This window comes from Oryza brachyantha, chromosome 1 (genome assembly GCF_000231095.2).
Source record: "Oryza brachyantha chromosome 1, ObraRS2, whole genome shotgun sequence".
Classification (NCBI taxonomy): Eukaryota; Viridiplantae; Streptophyta; class Magnoliopsida; order Poales; family Poaceae; genus Oryza; species Oryza brachyantha.
The window spans coordinates 9,504,402-9,524,440 of NC_023163.2; the positions used below are offsets into that span (position 1 = coordinate 9,504,402).

General features: G+C 40.1%; 3 protein-coding genes across 7 annotated transcripts; 1 reads left to right on the forward strand and 2 right to left on the reverse strand.

The window, feature by feature from the left end:
• The first annotated feature begins 1,464 nt into the window (after positions 1-1,464).
• On the forward strand, positions 1,465-5,832 carry LOC102706987 (peroxidase 1-like). The gene is made up of 2 exons (XM_040519966.1): positions 1,465-1,903; positions 4,714-5,832. The coding sequence occupies exons 1-2, from the start codon at positions 1,670-1,672 to the stop codon at positions 5,599-5,601; spliced, it is 1,122 nt and encodes a 373-aa protein (XP_040375900.1). The 5' UTR covers positions 1,465-1,669; the 3' UTR covers positions 5,602-5,832.
• A 1,503-nt stretch (positions 5,833-7,335) lies between these two features.
• On the reverse strand, positions 7,336-7,987 carry LOC121053930 (translation initiation factor IF-2-like). The gene has a single exon (XM_040522515.1). It carries the CDS (start codon positions 7,965-7,967, stop codon positions 7,629-7,631), a length of 339 nt encoding a protein of 112 aa, XP_040378449.1. The 5' UTR covers positions 7,968-7,987; the 3' UTR covers positions 7,336-7,628.
• A 3-nt stretch (positions 7,988-7,990) lies between these two features.
• On the reverse strand, positions 7,991-20,039 carry LOC102707531 (protein GFS12). Of its 5 annotated transcripts, none has more exons than XM_040522507.1 (18): positions 19,717-20,039; positions 19,464-19,498; positions 18,833-18,904; positions 16,658-18,739; positions 16,177-16,504; positions 15,862-16,077; positions 15,711-15,783; positions 15,429-15,634; positions 13,820-13,882; positions 13,509-13,714; positions 13,320-13,431; positions 12,600-13,073; positions 11,244-11,530; positions 10,804-11,047; positions 10,626-10,699; positions 10,169-10,304; positions 9,836-10,006; positions 7,991-8,076 (listed from the first exon to the last, which is right to left on the reverse strand). In XM_040522507.1, the coding sequence occupies exons 1-17, from the start codon at positions 19,867-19,869 to the stop codon at positions 9,851-9,853; spliced, it is 4,917 nt and encodes a 1,638-aa protein (XP_040378441.1). In that variant the 5' UTR covers positions 19,870-20,039; the 3' UTR covers positions 7,991-8,076; positions 9,836-9,850. The 5 variants fall into 5 exon arrangements, 4 of the variants coding, with proteins under 4 accessions (XP_040378441.1, XP_040378438.1, XP_040378443.1 ...); XM_040522504.1 differs by having other exon boundaries at positions 8,001-8,086; XM_040522509.1 differs by lacking the exon at positions 7,991-8,076 and having other exon boundaries at positions 9,398-10,006; positions 16,658-17,782; positions 17,870-18,739.

Sequence of the window (20,039 nt, forward strand, 5' to 3'; positions counted from 1 at the left end):
ACAATTCGATTATTTAATAACTACACGAGCGTAACTAACCTTCAGGGTGATGCAAGATAAATATTAATCATCCACAAAAGTTGCGCGAAATGTGATCTAATTCCATGTATGAATTGATTGTAGAGAATACAGAGCAGAGTCGTGCCAAATCGTTCAAATAAACAATGAGGAGAACAAAGTCAAGCCCTCAAATATTTAAAACATATATACTTACACAAGCACAATAAATAATAACCAAACGTATTTTTTTCTGCAACATAGCAAATTAACAAACGTGCACACGCCATCACACCATTACCATCCAACACCACACACCCACAAATACGCATATGTGTGTAATATTTAGGTTACCATGATTTAAACCCAGGTAGATGGAGTCATGCACCCACGAGATTATCATCACGACATTTGTGCTTCTCCATCCATTAATGCATCATAAGTAAACATTGGCATCTTCACATAAGTACAAGTATTATTATTATCAATCAGAAACATGCATCAAACAATACTAGAGCTAAAGCTAGCCACACGAATCTCTACTAGACACGGGCGGTACCAAGCATGTGGTAGTTTAGACTGGAGCCCCACACTGACAAAAAATCGTATTAGGAAGTTACTATTTTTTACTTAAATTTATCAAAAATATTTATGTTTCATTGTTAAGCCTTAGGCTTAATAAATTTCTGGTTCCGCACCGGTAATAGAAACAAACGGAGTACACGTGAAGTTAAATCGAATTTAACTCCTCGCTAATTAAACCCGGCCCCTTGCTCGATCCGTTAATTTCCTTTGACTAAATCTCATCTTATCTTTTCAGCACTCGCGAGAAGACGATGGGACGCCGACAGACATGCAAATCAAGATGTACTCACTCACCTACTCTTGTTTGAGAAATTGAGAAATAAATAAAGAAAACATCATCAGCTGCAATGATATATAGTAATTTACAATATTCAGCTGCAGGCTGTGCTAATACTGTACTAGGACTAATATTCAGATGAGACTGATCCAAAGGTGTGGCTACCTGCTGCAAGGATTCTCTCATCAACTTGGTACCAAAATCAACTATTTTCTTCCCTGGGGACCGGGCAAATGGCTCATCAATGATAGCTAGCTCTGAGGTCCCAATTAACCCAAAAAAGGAGATCGTTCGTTCAAGATCGAGTGATCGACCCATGGGTGAGCCTGAAAACACACATGGGCCATGGCTGCTTTGCAGCATTGGCAGGGAGCATGTAGGTCACAAAGAAGAAAAGCAAGCCACTTGGGGGCTGTGTGTGTGTGGTGTGTCAATCCTGCAGCTTTTAATCGCAACTACTCTCTTAATTAGGGGATGATGGAAACAAGTCTAGGATAATTAGGGTTTGAGCCATAGGCTTTTCTCTTTAATCCTATTTATATCATATAAAAACTTTATGCGAGCTTTTCAATATATAAATAATGGGTACCCAAAAAATACACTAATTAATTAGCTCGGGCTCATCAACCATGCATGTACCTGGCCAATTTCTGGCTCTGATAATATAAACAATTTGACGAGATTGTCCTTTGATTTCTTGTAATGTGGAAGCGGAAACCACTCCATTATTTTGCTATATAAACACCTCATGAAAGCTTTGCAGCAGAACAAAAGAACCAGACCTCACCTGACCCAATTAATTAAGCTGGCATGAGCTCCATGGCCATGAATCGCTGCTGCTTCTTCTTCTTCTTCGTCGCCGGCTGGGCCGCCGTCGTCTTCCCCGGCGGCGCGGCCGGCGCCGGGCTGAAGGTCGGGTTCTACAGCAAGACGTGCCCGTCGGCGGAGTCCCTGGTGCAGCGGGCGGTGGCCGCCGCCTTCAGGAACAACAGCGGCGTCGCCGCCGGTCTCATCCGGCTGCACTTCCACGACTGCTTTGTCAGGGTACGTACGATCTAATTCAGTTAATTTTGCGTATGCTTGCACTACTGTTTGTGCAAGAACAGCCTATCAGTTGGGAAGCTTGCAGCTTTGATTAATTAAAAGAAAGATCAATTTTACGGTACTCGAGAAGGTACCAAGAGGTACCAAAATTTCAGTGTAAAATTTTGTTACCTCCTAGTATCTATTTGAGAAGGTACCAGGTACCAAAATTTCGCACTGAGACCGTAAAATTACTCTTAGTCACTTCTTCGAATCGATTGTACAATTGCAATTTCTTCGGATTGATTGTACACTTGCAATGCAGTTAGATAAGATAAATTTGTGGGTAAATAACTAAATATTGTAAAATATCGGCATAATTAATACTGCTTTAATACCAGAACACCTTGGCTAGCAAAAAAGATGTTTATACATCTGTAATGTGTGCAGTCAAATTGTGCCAGTTAGTTAGTCAAATTCCTCAGAGAAGATGTATTAATCTGGGCCAAATTAAAAGATTGTCTAACATAGGCGGTTTGGATATAGAGACATGGTCGGAATAAATTTGTTTAAGAAACTATAACGAAATTTTAGAACATTTTTTGGGTTCTGACAGTAAAATTTGGTGTGGCCGTATTTTTGTTGACTTAGAAAAGTCATGAACGACTTTATTTACCAAAGAAAGTACAGTCCCATGCTTTGACATTTTGAGCACCTTTTTGCTCCACGACCTATGATTTTGATGGTAAATTTACATATTATGGAATTATTTGTAACAAAATTTAATGATGTGTTTTTCGTCAAACAATCATATAGAGTTTTAAATGTATTAGTTATCAAATTATAGAAAAGTTCATATATACTACTCACCAATTAGCAATTACCTACTGCCATGGCTGTCCCAACAGCAAGCGAGTATATAGTTTGAAATAGTGTGAACTTATTTCCAATATTGTCTCTTTCAGTAAAGGTACGACAATAACATATTGAAAAGGGCTAGCCATCAGCATATAATGGTCACTTTCAGTTAACTGCAATCTGCATACAAATCATCACATGCATCTAGTTCCTACTTATTAGGTTAAGTTGCATAATTTACTTAACATTACCGACAACTTAAGTACGTATACGTGCTATATCAGCTGAGAGAGATGTTACGTATTATATCTATTTTATATTATAAGATATTCGAACGCATTTTAGATTTATACGAATGATAATAAATTACACTATCTTTTTAAGTTCTTACGTACCACTAGGCATCGATCTATACCTTGCAATACTCCGTATTTTCTGATATATAAGTCCTCGATATGCGGGTATGGCTACGACAAAGACCTCTCTCTGCTGCTTTTGACCAGAGATTAATTAGTACAGCAGTTTCTTAATGCTAACCAGATACTCCCTCCGTCTCAAAACAAACCAAATTTTCACTTTTTACTTTGACTCTTCGTCTTATTCAAAAAATTTATGATTAATATTTTTATTTTTATTAGATGATAAATTATAAATAGTTTAACGTGTGACTATTTTTTTTAATTATTTAAAAAATTTCAAATAAGACGGATGGTCAAACACTGGGCAGGGGAACCGAAGAATTGGTTTATTGTGGGACAGAGGAAGTATAATGTAGCTGGAAAAGTGGAAAGTGCAATGTCATCTGAATATGACCTATGCAGCTTTTCGCTAATATTTCTACAAATCTAATAAGTTTGTGGCAGTACGCTAGTGGTACTTTTTCAAGCCAGATATATGTGTACCCTTTTTAAGCTAAGCATTTATTAATAAGTTATTGATTGCTAGACTTATAAAAGTTTCACCAAAGTGATATATTGTAAACGTTTAGTATTTATGACCCAAAGTGATAATTAATTATCACACTTGTCTTCTTTGGGGACGATCAATCAACAAATGCACATATAGATATTCCTTTTAAAACTGTCGACCAAACATGGATGCATACAAACAGATTTTTTAAAAAAATTATTTGACATAATTAAATTCCCAACCTTTATCTCGATAAATTTCAGCCATACACGCATGGTTTTCTGGATGCTGAATGTCATATCAATCTGTTGATTGGTAGAACGAAATTACACCCGTTACGTACTGGACGGCGATATTTTTTAGCATCAGAGTACGGTCATGAAAACAAGTTGAGCATATGGCAACGTACCATCATCACTCGTTTTATTTTAATAATGGGCCATGGAAATAAGTTCGGATGACAGATATGGCTGAGCGTCATCACCTCAATTGATAGAAGTCTAGACGAATGCATAAATTAAAGAAGTGTAAATTTCATCCCGTTATACAACAGAGAATTGATAGACAAAAGTGAACGAGGTGCTAGTTTGGAACGGTATATTTGCAAATAAAAAATAATTTAGCAATAAAATTTTTATAAATATATTGTTAGCAATTTAAAAGTCAATGCTGAAAAAAACCTTAAAATCAACTCTAAATTTAAGCTTGAAAAAATTAATTTTTAGTTTATAAGTAAAAGCAGAAGCAAAGTGATCGGGTGCATGCAAGTTTTTACGAGTTTAAGGATGAGAGAATATATCTTTCCATATACTCCTTCTTATACTCCTTCCGAAAAAATTAAACCTCTTGATTTCTTATAAGGCTATCATCCCATTTACCGTGGATATATCTTATTTTTATAGTGGTCTCTATTCGTAGAGTTGCAAAACAATATAAGTTATATATGTAATCATGTATTCACAGCACAATATTACTACACTAGAGTTACATTTGGAAGCTGTAATTTTACCAGAAAAATAAATAAACCAAAATTTAAATTTGACGGTGGTGTTCATCTCGTTTAGGGGTGCGACGGGTCAGTGCTGATCGACCCGGTGGCGAACAGCAGCGTGCGCGTGGAGAAGCAGGCCATCCCCAACAACCCCAGCCTCCGGGGCTTCGACGTCGTCGACGCCGCCAAGGCCGCCGTCGAGGCCGCCTGCCCGCGCACCGTCTCCTGCGCCGACATCCTCGCCTTTGCCGCCCGCGACAGCGTCGCGCTCTCCGGCAACGTCACCTACAGGGTCCCCGCGGGCCGCCGCGACGGCAACGTCTCCCTCGAGGGCGACGCGCTGGCCAACCTCCCGGCGCCCTTCTCCAGCGCCGCCGAGCTCGTCGGCAACTTCAGCCGCAAGAACCTCACCGCCGAGGACATGGTCGTCCTCTCCGGCGCCCACACCATCGGCGTCTCCCACTGCTCCTCCTTCACCAACCGCCTCTACGGTTTCAGCGCCGGCAGCGACGTCGACCCGACCATCAGCCCGGCCTACGCGTTCCTCCTCCGCGCCGTCTGCCCCTCCAACAGCAGCCAGTTCTTCCCCAACACGACGGTGGACATGGACGTGATCACCCCGGCGGCGCTGGACAACAAGTACTACGTCGGGCTCGCCAACAACCTGGGCCTCTTCACGTCGGACCAGGCGCTGCTCACCAACGCCACGCTCAGGGCGTCGGTGGACGAGTTCGTGAAGAGCGAGCGGAGGTGGAAGAGCAAGTTCGTGAAGGCCATGGTGAAGATGGGCGGCATCGAGGTGCTCACCGGGACGCAGGGTGAGGTCCGGCTCAACTGCAGGGTCGTCAACAGGAGGAGCACCACTGCCGCTGCCACTGACACTGCTGGCGCTGAGCTTGAGCTCACCGCCGTGGCCGGCTCTGACGACGACGACGTTTCATCTGCGGTGGCAGCAAGTTAGGTAGCTCAAAACTGCAATTTTTCTCCTTCTTCAGAGGTTCAGTAAATAAAAAGTCTCTGATCAGTGTTGCTAGCTGCTGCTTTTCACAAGAATAAAAGCTGCTGGAGAGGATGTTTTTCTTCCTTTTTCTGCCTTTTCTTTGTTTCATTTCGCTTGTGTGTTTTGGTGAGTGCTTGGTGTGAAACTGTGAATCTGTCATAAATCAATAAAATATACCACATCCAGTTTTTATGGTGTGTTCACCGTTGTTGACTTTTACATGTATAAGCTAGAAGTCTGAACGTTTGTGTTATTTAAACTTTTTGCATGTATGAAAATTATGTTGTGGTAAAGTTCCTTTAGTTACAAAAATCACGACAAAATAGATTATATATATATATATATATTGACAAAAATCGAAAACAGGAGGGGATCTTTGTCTTTGTAGGACATTTAAGAGGTGTGGGAATGAACCGTCCTGTTCCTTACTTGTAGCAATATCCGGATATTCTGGGAATATAGAAATGGTGTTGGTGAGCGAATTAAACTACCCTTAAAACTAAGCTATTTTAACCACTTATGATTTATTCTAAAATATTGTTATTTCTCTATCTATCCATTCATCTTAACCAATCACAACTATTATCTATTTTTTTTCATCTGCGTTCTCTTGTTAACCAATCACAATTTTTATCTAATTATTTTTCACCTACTTTCTTAATACCCGTGCTATCTCTAGAAATACTTACATATTAGGGTGGTGATTATAGACCACTTCATTATTGGACGTAGTTATTTGCACACATGTTATAATAAAATATTGCTATGCTTCAATACTTGTGAAGTAGCAATCTGTTCCAGCACTGTGCCAGTGTGTGTTAATTACTTACATGTCCAGCGTAGTTACTACCAATGTTTGGTGCTCGGTAACAGTAAAGCAATTTGTAGAACTGAGGAACAGAAGGCAGGCAAATACGTGCATCCATCTATGTTGTCTCTTGTAACATTGCTAATTAATTAAAGAGAACACTATCCAAATGCAAACAAGATTTCATGTTCATGGTACTCGGCCTAGATTTACCAGGCAACTTTCTGCAATTTTGACATTTTGTCTTTTTTAAAAACTTATTTTACAAATATATCTCTAAAAAAACTTGTTGCACGAATGAATTATTTTAATTATACCAACGTCATTGACGTCGTCGTTGAAGAGAACGGTGCCTATTGCTACCGTTCTCCGGCCACGAGATCATAACATAATAGGACGGTGCCTATTCAACGATGGTGCCAATGACATTGGTGTGGTCAAAATTAAAGATCCATTCATGTAATAAGTTTTTTTCAAATCTATTTATAAAATAAGTTTTCAAAAAAAACAAAATATCAAAATTCCAGAAGCAACTATAGCCTACCAAAAGGGCATTGGCCGGCCCAAGTAGCTATCCCGGGCCAGTTTCCATCTGTATGCCATCTTCAATCTGCAAAACTATCTAGGGGAAGATCAATGTCTTCTTTCTTAAGATGATACTCATTTTATGCCACTAAGTTTTATGTAGCTTTTAATGTAATGTAATGATGACCATATTCGCATTCTCGTGTTAATGAAATACGAAAGATTATTTAATTTTTTATAGTTATATAATGATATAAAGTATAGAACTACTCCTATAAATTTAAATATCTACTGTGATGAACTTATATGTAGAAACTATTTATAAAAAACGAATCATTTTTAACTATTTAAAAAACGTGTAGGTAAAAGCCAAGAAAAAAAGAGAATAATATGATGTAAAGACCAGATAACCCTTGAAGAAATGCAAAAGTAGATGAGATAAACAACAGCCAGGACTCATACCTAGCCTAGCTTTACATAGACACAGGCACACAGCACACTTAACCACAAAACACAGGATACAGAGCAGCAAAGTTAAACACACCTAGACCTACACTACCGCATAGTAGATAACACGAACCTATATATAGCTAAGCACGCCTCCATTCTTGATTATACTTTTTGGGGGCTAGCCGGCCTGACCACTGCCCTACGATCACGGCTTCTTCGCCTTCGCGGCGGCGCCGTGGATGCCGATGACGCCGCCGCCGCCGCCTGGCGTGAGCGGCGACCCGCCGCCGCCGGGGAAGACGAAGGAGCCCGGCATCCCGCCGAAGCCGACCTGCGGCGTGACGCCGTTGGGGCCGGGGAAGACCCAGTTGACGGACGGGCCCGGGTAGAAGCCGCCGAACCCGAACACGTTCTGCGGCCGGTACGCCGTCGGCCCCGGCTCGCCGGGGGCGTCCCTCGCGCCGTGGCACGCGCCGGCGGCGAGCAGGAGGAGGCCGGCGGCGAGGCCCACGCGGAGGACGGCGACGCTGATCCCCGCCACCATTGCTAGCAAGCTGTAGCTGCTATGCTCTGCCTGAAGTAGCTGCGCTCACGAGAGGAGACGCTTCACTTTATAAAGCAATTCTTGCAGCATTGCACGTCTCAGCACCCACCTGTCAGTGACTAATGACACAATCAACAGAGGATAATAGAGTCTGAAACAATTACCACGGATTATCTACTTGATTAACTTACCAAGTACAGTAGCTAAGAATAACCTCTGAAATGCAGCAGAAGAAAGTTATTTTTTATAAAAAAAAACTAATGTATTCTTAGAAAAGTGAAGTAAATAATCCGGAACAATAACTCTGGTCATAAGCAAATCATAGTGGGAAGATATGTGGCCACGGAGCTCCATGGTACTGTATTCCTTGTCTTAGTTGGGCAGCTCGGGCTTAATGAAGACCAGAAAGCAAATGCTTGACCTTACTTAAAATGATTAGCAGCGAGCAAAATTGGTGCAGATATGAGGGCTGGGCTGCAGACTTGGAGGGGGCCGCACTAGGAGCATCTCTAAAAGAATGTCTAAATTTTCACTCTCTAAATCTAAATTTAGTCCTTCAATGTCAGGCTTAGCAAGTTCAAATCTAATGTGCATTCCAACAGACCCTTCATCCTCACTCTCCAAATTTGGTGAGTGGGAGGATGGCAGACGGGTCCTACTAACATGGGACCCATAAATAGCAATCTTGCTAGTAGAAAAATAATGACTTGCTAGATTTGACTAATGAACTAGTTATTCAAATAGTATAACAAGTTAAATATGAAGTCTCTTGCAGAATAATTTTTGTATAAAATTATTAAAATTTAGTATGACAAGTAAAATGACTGGTCCCTTAGAGATGCTCTATACGGTATTCATGGCAACGGCAGTAACTAAAGTTACTAATTTACTTCAGCTCCAGAGCTGACCAACTACCTACATTTACACTATCCACATTTACAGCTATCATGGTTCATGTCAGCTCTGCAGAAAACTCAGGAGCGCTGTAGCAGAACAAGCCAATACGAAAACGACAGGAGAGTTTGCTCTGCTCACTTTCTCTGGGAAGGTGCAAAAGGAGACAGCATGATCCTATCAAGTACAACTTCTCAGAATAATTCTGAGGTTAACAAGACTAGACTGTCCCAAGGAGTAGTCTTAACAAGAGATGTCTACAAATTGCAATGTACTAGCATATTGCTAATCAGGATAGCATGTTACCACCGTTTTCGTCTCTTTTCAGATTCATGCAGGCCAACTCTAACTCAGCATTACAAACAATTGGTACTTTGGCATACTTGTCATGTCTCTACAAACACGGGGGTGATTGTTTGGCTGGAAAATGCCAAACGGCATTCGATGAAAAATAATTTGTAAGTAAAACCTTTATATACATATTCTTAGCGATTTAAAAGTCAGGACTAAAAAATAAATTTCAGTGACAATACCCTAAAATCAACTTCAAATTTAAAGTTAAAAATTTAGATTTTGGCTTATAAATAAACATAAGCAGAGGCGAAGGATGGGGTTGAACATAACTGCTGCACTCAAGCACTCTTTTGATTAAAAAAATACTTCATTTCTAAGTTGTAAGATAGCTGGTCAAATCCATCCACAGCTGCAAACTTTCGATGAAATATATACACGACAATTCCAATAGGAACCTGTATGATCTCTTCCCACTAGATAAAAATAACTGAAGGAAATTGAAGCTTTTACTCACATGAAATTTACATAACGTTGATTGCTTTGCCAGTAATCTACGATGACACATGAAATTGGGGTGGGGTATATGAGCAATGGTACCACCAAAAAGAAGGTTAACTCAATACAAGGGAGAGAAGCACCAATAAAAAAATCGTAACACAATACGAGGGAGAGACGAGTACCACTATTAGAAGCGACTAGTGGCAGACTTTGAGAAAACCATCTTCTGTTCCAACAACAAACAATCTTGACATAGGAAGCACAGCAATAGTCGAAAGAACAGACAGGTTTTTATATTTCACTCCTCGGTCACACGAATAAAGGTTCTGAGGTAGGAGCTGCTGGTGTCCGATCTGCATGATAAATTCACAATAGATCGACGATTACTTCTGTGGGAACCAATCGAATTCCAACACAGCATATCCAAAACTTGCTAAAGGGGCCTATGTTACTGTGCCAAATAGCAAAGTTCCATGATTAAGTACTTGCAGGCGTGAATAGTAGAAAGTACATACCTCACTTGTTGGCATCGAAAGGGAAGTAAGTGCAATTTTGTTTCTTGAAACTGATACCACATCCTGACCCCACATACAAAAGTTAATGATACCATCTGAATGACTTCTGAAAATGTTTGACTGGGCTGATAGATTCCTGTTACATTTCCCACAAACATCTTAGCAAACCATGAAAGTTCAAAGTGAAAAAAGTTTATAACCCATGGCATATATAATTGTTCCATAATCCAAACTTGAAGCATGTATTGCCTCTGCTGTGAGCATAACACGTGTCATGGACTCATGGCTAATATCCTGGCATGAAATTTCCAAAGTACTATTAAAAGAAAAAATAAATGTGCACCTCTTATGTCTCATGGTTAGATATATTAAATAAATTTAATCAGCAAATGGACATCAGGCTAGGTAAATTGACTCTAAATTGAATGAATAAGCTATTGGATTATCTGAGAATTACCCTCTTAGGTCCCAAACTCGAAGAGTCTTGTCAAGGGAGCTTGACACAATCAAGTGATCCTCTGGTGCTGCTAGCTGTATGTGAAAAGATAAATCAGATAGCAGAATAGGAGATGCTTCATGTTTTCCTGATTATAATTTGAACATTTGGTAGTAGCCTGGTAGGGAAACTGGAATACCTTTGTAATGTGACCATCATGTGCTCGCCAAACTGCAACGATATTTCCACTACGTTCATCAAGCAATCGACAATGACCAGAGCTTAAACCTGCCGCTATCCAGGATGATGAAGCTGCAGGACTGCCTTTCTTCAGCTTGTCTGAAGCACATGAACAAATAGCTGATACAAGCGATGAGAAAGAAATTTCATCTGAGTCACTCTTCCATAAATGCAGCTTCTGATCTCGATAAACATCAATAAATCTGCATGCACAATACAATAATTGGAGGCATTTCTAGGGTAGTGAGAAAGAGAACCTTTTTTTCCTATATTTTGCTACAGCAATGTCTATCAAACATCATCAGCATTGTGCACATAAGAAACTTGGCGCTTTTTGTCCACATACATTCCACCCAATCAAAGGCACTAATTCCAAAGAATGGAGAAAAATTACAATACCTGATTGAACCATTTCCCATACCAGCAACAAGTTTATCTTTAGATTCCATGTAATGGATAGTCGTATATAAACTACCACGAAATGCATTTGACAATATTCCACCTGAGAGTGCATCCTGATTAAGCATGTTTGCCTGCTCAATAGTTGCAGTTTGCTGAGGAAAGCCAATAGATGACTCGGTATGAACTGCGATGAGTTTTCCTGTCTGTGCGTTCCATATATGAATTGTGCCATCACAAGATGCTACTTTTCCGGTAATTGACAAAATGCAGACAGAATTGACAACCTAGGCAATATTGAAGAATGATCAGAATAATTAGGTAAGAAAATGTTTGCACATAAAGAAAAGGGTAAGGTATGGATTAAATTTATTGAGTGCAAAAATATGAATTAAATTTATTGAGTGCATCAATGAGTGCAAGCAATTTGATATATTATCAAATAATACTTAGCACAAAAATAGTTTATCAAATATTTTCCTCAAATTGTAACTTTACCATAAGTGGTTAATATAAGAATTTGATTTGAAAACTACTCCATTGCAAAATGTAATAATTTATGAGATTTGAATATTGTACCAAAATATAAACATTTCTAGTACATGGTACCGTTTAACCCATCAATCACTTCTCGTTCAAAATTCTTCCCATTTTATATCCACCTACCCACCCAAATCCATTCCTCTTTTATTTAAGGGGCAACTTTGTCTTTTCTTCTCAATCTTAATTTCTGATAAACAACTTAGATATGCTTATATTTTAGAACGGAGGTAGTATATTTCTCTGGGGATGTTACTTGTCACTAGATGCTTTTATCTACTGTCTCATTTCTTCTTGTGGCATCAACACAGATATACCTTACAACCTTTGTACCTATATTAAATTATACAGTGTATTGCATTTTGTTTTTGTCTTTGTGAAATGAGAAGTAAAACTTAAGGACAACACCACATGATCTGATCACAATCATGGCTCTTAATTTCTTACACAGAGCATGTTGGAGAGTACATTTTTACATCCTTGTGACTCCTGTTATCTAGACATAATATCACCAACCAGGGGCAGACCCAGGATTGGCCAAGGCTGGGCCAGTCCATGGTGAGTTGGGACTAGAGCAGGAATTACATAGTGGAAAAATCTTCACTGTTAACTCCAATCCTAGTATCAGGCCATGTCCCAGGTGACCCAAGGCCAGGGTCTGCCCCTGTCACAAACCCCTCAAAACACCAGCGTTGCATACTACATCCTCAGACCTTAGTATAAGGTGTACGTAGTTAGATCAGAAAAGTCAAGCATCCTATCATATAGCAGAGTAAATAAGAAAAATGCCATATGAAGGAAATAGTACAAACTGACCTCTTCATGCCCATAATATCCAGAACTGCAGTTCATGTTTGGCAACTCCCACTTCTGGATACTTCCCTTAAAACCAGGACCAACTCCGCCAGTAAAAATTGTGCACTGATCATCATGGACAGCTAATGACCGTAAAGCCCCAGGATGGGCACGGGCTGAGTAAAGGACTGAAGCTTTGATCTTCCATGGAAGTTCATCCTTCATGCCAGCACTACGTCCAAGAAAATCGGGTGCCCAGCAATTACTATCTGGACTTGGGAACCAAAACCATGGTTGATTTGCAGAAGTTGAGACAGACAAATTGTCACTAGATGACCCATGCTCAAGCCTAGATCCTTGGTTGGAGGTTCCGATATTCCAACCATTTTTAGCAACCTCTGCAAAAAGTTTTGTAGGAACAGGCTCATGTGAGGCATAGTTCCCAGGCTGAAACCTTTGACCTTTCATGTCAGAATGGTCAGTGGACGGCTCCCACTGAAAGAAAGGGATGAGAGTCAAAACGTGAAGGGACTTACAACATATGAGCACTAACAAGGACAGCTAGGTGCCCACATGGTGGGAATAACGGGTTGACTCCCACACACCTAGATTCAATCCATAGGACTGGTATCATGTATGTGGCTGTGTGCGCACACAAAAAAAAATAATGATAATGATAGTGATGATGATAATAATAATGATAATAATAAACACCGTAGAAGGTAATGCAACCTTCCGTACCTTCCAGCCATACAATCTTTGAAGGGCTTGCTCTAATAGAAACCATGTAGAGCAACATTCACGGAGCTTCTCTATTCCAACAAGTGCTGCCAAGAAAGGGTAAAGGAGAAACCTACAAGTTTACCTCAAAAAGTAAATGCATGAAGCATGTAAAACTAATTATATAAGAACACATAATGCTCTACTTACATGAGATCAATCCTAGATTCCATTTTAGTTGGCTCTGTTTTGTTCCCATCAAACAACTTTAACCCTTTTGCGGGGGCGCTAAGACCAGAAGACTCATGAGAGAAGGCTAATTCAGCAAAAAGCTCTTTTAGATGTGGAAGCACATATATAGCCGTATTCGCTGGTCCAATTCGTTGACATAGATCAACAAGTGCACTAGCAGCCACCTAATTAATAGAATACAAAGAAACTAACTTAATTTATTTGACATCTGCTATTTGACGTTATTCTGATGGAAGAGTAACAGCAAGTTGTCTGTGAAGAGTAATTGCCTGAATCACACGAAGATTCAAATGAACCTGCATAAGAACCTTTATATGAAGACAGACTTGGTCCTGTAAAGTGGGCAAAAAGAAGGTAATTTAGTGTGTTTAGAGCAAGGATACCATTACATTAGATGTCTATTCCAAATTTTGTAAAGCAAGATCCCAGCCAAGTCATATTTTCTAATTTCCATTCAGATCACTACCAAAATTTAATAAATGATAAATGGGATCTGCATCTACCCTAAAAGGTAAGAGCTAAAAACATTATCATCCACAGCACTAGTGCACTATTCATTTCATTCATGATTGTATACCTTAGAGTGAATTCATTTGAATTCTGCAATGCGCTTATTTAACAAACAATCCATGCAATCCTGATTTCCATAGTCTCTAATTATGGATATCATAAAGTGTAAGTGGCAGAATTTTTTTCGAGGTTCTAGGGATGTTTTATCAATGCATTTTCATTCCATTTGGACCTCTTGCAAATTCGAACTTTCGTTGAAATTGTCTCTATTCATAATTGCATTTCAACTCAAATGATGAAATCGGACAGTGTACACCCTTCAATTGTTAATACTGTGTAATTTACCCCCCTGAAACTATTTCAAGTTGCTTTGGCATCTGCACAAATTACTGTGGCTCTCTTGGACTCTACGTCCGCATGTGCATGTTTACTCCTCTATTCATCCTCTCCCCATCCTGACTCCTACCACTACATTATGCAAGCTTGACTAGTGCAGAACACCCTCCTAAGTTCCCACTTGTCACCTCATACTTGAGCTCCACCTCCAAGTGCATACCTAGATTGCTTTCGTCTTCATGGTCTGCGTAAGAGATGGCCAAATAAGTTCAAGCATGTAGCGAGAAAGTGTTACAGTCATCCTTGAGTTCTAGTACTTAGTGCATGGTTGCATGCATAGATTAATGACCATGCCTTGTCTACCCCAGTGATGCCTAGATTAATCTTTCTACATACAAAGCACATGCAGGGGATGGGAACTCAAGGGATGGCCTTTAACTTGATTTTGTAGAGGAGCATCAATTACCCCTTCAAGTAGCATGCATCGTAGGCCATGGTGAAGTGTGGTGTGAAAAGCGCAACCAACCTGGATGGACCTAGAAGATAAGCTTAAGACAAGAAGGAAAAAGAAGATGGCAATGGAGGATGGCAGGTAGCCCTCTGTCATTCTTCCCCCCAAATGGTGACTATGCTATCATCTCAGTCAAAATACAGATCACGTGTTGAAACAACCGCCACATATGAACCACATGAGTTGAAGACCACAGTAGGATGACCTCAAGGAGGGTAAAGTGAGAGGTGTGTGAACTTTCTCAAGGTATGGATAGTGAGAGTTGTCCAATATCTGGTTTTGCATTTGGGCATCAGAGATGTGGACTTCAATTAGACCTCATTACCTTACAAGAAGTTATAAACTAATAATAGTATCTCCTAACCATCGAATAGTTCTCAAGCAAGTGATAACTGAGTATGGTATCAGATCAGTTTCAAAATTATCTGCTTTCAGTTAGTAATGATTCAAGTGAACCCGAAATCAATACATTTTCTCTCCCTTATCATCATTAATTGAATTAGTGTCTGCCACAAAAATACCTGAAGAAGCTCTCTGAGTATTGTTTTGACAGGAAGAACTGATACAAGGCCTTCCAATGCAGATAAACCATCCATTAGGGCAAAAGAGTTCCAACTATGTTGTGGCTCAGGCTTACTGATCTTTGAGGAATCAATGCATGAGAGCATAACATTCCTGAGCAAGGGAAGAATTTGCTTGACAGTAAAACTTTCTCCAAGAAGTCCACCTGGAATGGTTAAGCTCAAATAATGTTAAAAGAACTAACAGCTTTATCACAAGTAGAAAGCAATTAATTGGGTTACCTATCCTGACCAATGTATCAATTCCATCTGGACATAAACCTTTGCCAAAACACTGGATTAGAGGTAAAACTGTCTGGATGAAATGAAGAATAAATCAGTAATGCAAAGGATTAGGGGGTAAGCAAAAACAAAGGTTTCTAACAAGACTTGCCTGATTAACAGTTATTGGTATTCCTAGTTCCTCGCTTGAACCAATTAAAACAACAGATGCAGCAGAGGCAGTAATCTTGTTAGGTGAATTGTACAAGTTCATGATTACCAAAGGATGCACTTTTTCAATGTAAGTTTGTTTTCCCATTTTTTTGCACAACTCCCGCACAAATGAATCTTGAAGCAAGGAGACCTTCAGGTGTGAATATTCTGGTGCCTACAGCAAGTAGAAAAGACTAGTTGGAATAAAGAAAAACTAGAGCCAGAAATGGATGAAAGTTATAACAGAATATTTATTAGTGATATTTTAACTGGCCTGTAAGATCTTCTGAATGATGTGGAGTATAAGATCCTTAGTAGCTTGGACACTCAAGCACTTCACAAATTCTTTAAGCAGAGCCAAGGCAAATTCGGTGTCAACATCTGACAAAGATGGTGAAACAAGGGGTAGGCAGTACGGTGCACACATTTCGGCAGCAAATTCTCCCATAGCTTTGAGTGTTCCTTCACTTGCAAGCTTAGCGACATACTTAAGGCGATCTCTAGATTTACATATAAGTTGAAGTGGAGCAAGAAACATGTATGCAGATCGAATTGATGGAGGAAAGTATTGAGATTCCAATAGGTGCTTTGCCAGTGGCCTCCTGCAAAATATAACTAGTTCATAAAAGAGGTCCAATGGTTTCCTTCTAAAAAATTAAGAATAACACACACAGTGATGGCACACAAAACTATAAATTATAAACACACACGATGATGGCACATAAAACTATAAAATAAAACAACAGTCAACATACCTTTTCCATTCCCTCTGTATGCATGACTCAACCAGAACAGCGACGTGGGTAGGCAAATCTTGAATTGCTCCTGGCAGTATGCCAGTTTCTTTGTATGCAGATAGCAATTCAGAATCAAAAAGTGGCTTGTGCATATACATTTCTGCCAAAATACATCCAATAGAAAATATGTCATTTGCATGATGCTCAATAACTGAACAAGACTTTTGCTTCCAACGAAACAGCTCTTGATAACCCATTGGAGAGCTATCATCAGATTCAAAGCATTCAAGAAAGGAACAAAAATCAAAATCTGGTGCCACTGGTAGCACACCCTCCTGATTTGAACAAGGGATCTTAGAATATTTGACTGATGAGCAACATGAAGAAGAATTGTCAGAATAATTATATATTGGACACAAATGATGTTCAAGCTCCACAAACAAGTTTGCTTGCTCAAACTCTTCCAGATAGCCAATTTGTGATGACATAGTAGAAGGGTTGTGGCCATTTAATAGTAGACCAGAGGTCATGCTACTTGATTCCCCTTGGCATCTAGCACAAGATTCCATTCTATTATGATAGGTACAGTGAGGTGTGCTAACAAGTCTCTTAGGATGTGGTTTTGTGAAAAGTTGGCGTCGCCCTGTTGATTTAGGCTTTGCTGGATCACTATGAGGCAGCATTACATTCTTGGCTTCAACAGATGCCTCCCCAGAAAGTTTATAGCCAAAGGTTATGTCAATCCAATGATGCAGTTGTCGCGAGACTCGGTCACTCTCTAAAGCATTCCTGTGCAGACAAATAAATTCCTCTGCAGAAGTCACCCAGGAAGGCAAAGCCAAATTGCTCATTTCAGAATGAAGAGAGACAAATATCCGAGGATCGCTATAGAATTCTGGAATGCACTCATCAGGAGTCCATTGGTATAGCCTTTGCATGTTAGATGGGTATTCGTTGGGCTCATAGACAGAGCGCACAGCAGACCTCAAGATGTTCTTTGGTAGCCTCCTTGCTTTATAACTGCAAACTGCTAGCTCTGAGAGACACTCATCAGACACATGATGTGGAACCTCAGACGATGAATAGGTAAAATCAAGTTGTTCATCGCCTTTTGCCAACCGCCATTTACTTTTGGTGAGGTCCCTCCAACCAACATCAGAATTTTCATCAGGCCTCTCTGTGAAATCTATTACCCATGGCATTACAGTGTGAAAAGTTGGATCACCCCACCTTCTACCAGCTAACTTGTTTAAGACAAGAATATATTCGTAGTTGCTCAATTCACCCTTCCACCATCGCTTGAAGTGAGACTGCCAATCTAAGGATGATGTCAGATTGAAACCAGTATAAATGGCTCTTGAAGAACAATCCTCCTCAAAACAACACGCATTAAAAGATGGACACAGAGACTCAGCAAAACCACAATTCTGTTTTACAGGACATATATCACTTATGCTCAGGTAGGGCCATAAAGAATCTGACATAAATATGGTTGCGGGTTTCAGATTACCATGATGAACACCAAAATCATGAAGATACACCAAAGCAGAGATTATCTGGTAAATGAGAAATCTAATATTCCAGTCTGAGTACAATGCCTCTGGACTGTAATGCATTATGTTTTCCAAGGTATATGGAGACTTGGGATGCAACATGTAGCAGCAATCATGTGCTTCTACAACACCTAAAACAGGTAAGATGTTGGGATGCCTGACACGACCAGAAGGATGTATATCATTGGATGCTGAAAATCCAATAAAATTGAGAAAATCTAAAACTCCTGAACCATCAATCTTGTTTTCAGACAACAGATTTAATGAATTCATCACATTCTCTTCTGTTGAAAATTTCAGATAACTTGAGATAAGCTCTCTAATTTCAGAAGTTGAGGCCCTGGAAAGATAGTGAGTAGGAGTTAACTTAGTAATTGTGTTTATAATTGATTGATGTTTGTGGGGAATGGAGGAATTTTCATGATCTTCAATGCATTCTTTACAAGAAGGGGGGTCTTCCTGCACAATATATTGGTTATCGTCAGCATGTATCCTGTGCTTTCTCTGCAGATCTATCTGACCTCCATTCTCTAAGGAATTACTCTCACTGCAGGGTAGTAAAATGCAGAGAATATTAAAGGTTGATGATAAACTTGGGAGCCTTTTGGGTATAAAATATGGTACTTAAAACAAACTTTACCATTCTTGAATATCCAAAAATGCCTTGTAACCATGTAGTCCCACCAATACAAAATAACCAGAGGTCTGTTGGCTGCAACATATAGAGCGGTACTTGACAAGTGTTGAGCAAAAAATGAAAAAGAAGAGGGAAATCCAGTAGGTTACTTAGTTAAGAAAACAAAGGAGATAGATCAGTGAACCATCATAGAAGAACTAGCTCTAATAAAAAAATTGCATAGATGTACTAATGATTTTCGTGTTGGTTTGCAGATGACTACTATTTCCCATGTCTCTTGTTTTCAAGAACTGATGTACTTGTTAGCAACGTCAAACTTGATTGTGTTCAAAATAGTAAGTGTCCAAAGTAAAGTCTCAGCATGTGTTTTAATGATATTCCAGACAAATTTCACGGTAGCACTAAATATAACGCTGCTAAAAACAGCTACAGTTCAGTTAGTGATTTACTCAATTGGTTCCATTACTTACACAATCAACAATCTAACTGAATTATAATGTTGTTATGTTGTAAGAGGTAACAACATCATCAACACAAAACGTAATTGGTTTAGATAACACGCAAAGTATTTGATGTAAATATCCATCCACCAAACGAGTACATACTGAAGTAAACAAAGAATGCCAAGTCCTACCTCCCGTTACATTCCTCGGCCGCATCAGACGCTATCTGTCAGGAAACAAAAAAAATGTCAGAACTACAACCAAAATCTTCAGAACAACTAATACAACAGAACTACAAGCAAAATGTCGGAATGCAATGGACGCGCAACTAAAATCATCCTCACGAGATTATTTTAGCTCCAAGGTCGAGCAACACCGCTAACACTTTTGGGGCTAAGCAACAACATGAGCACAGCGAAACAAAGAAACAGGGTGGCGGAAGACCTGAACGACGGCGGAGGAGGCGAAGGGAAGCGGGGACTCGGAGAGACCGTGCACGAAGGATAAGCAGGAGCCGGAGAGGTCTGACAGGATCCGACGCTCCAGGCACTCCGGGCATGCCGCCCCCGCCCCTGCCTTCTCCAACGACCAGACCATCGCGGCTGCTGCCGCCGCCGCCAGCGACGACGAGGCCTGGATCGACCGATGACGCAAAGGGGGCTCCTAGTGCTATGGAATTTGGACTGCGGCACTGGGGCGTGGACGGACAGGACCCCTGGTGATATGGAGTCGGAGTATCGGACTGAGGCAGCAGCAGGCGATCCCCC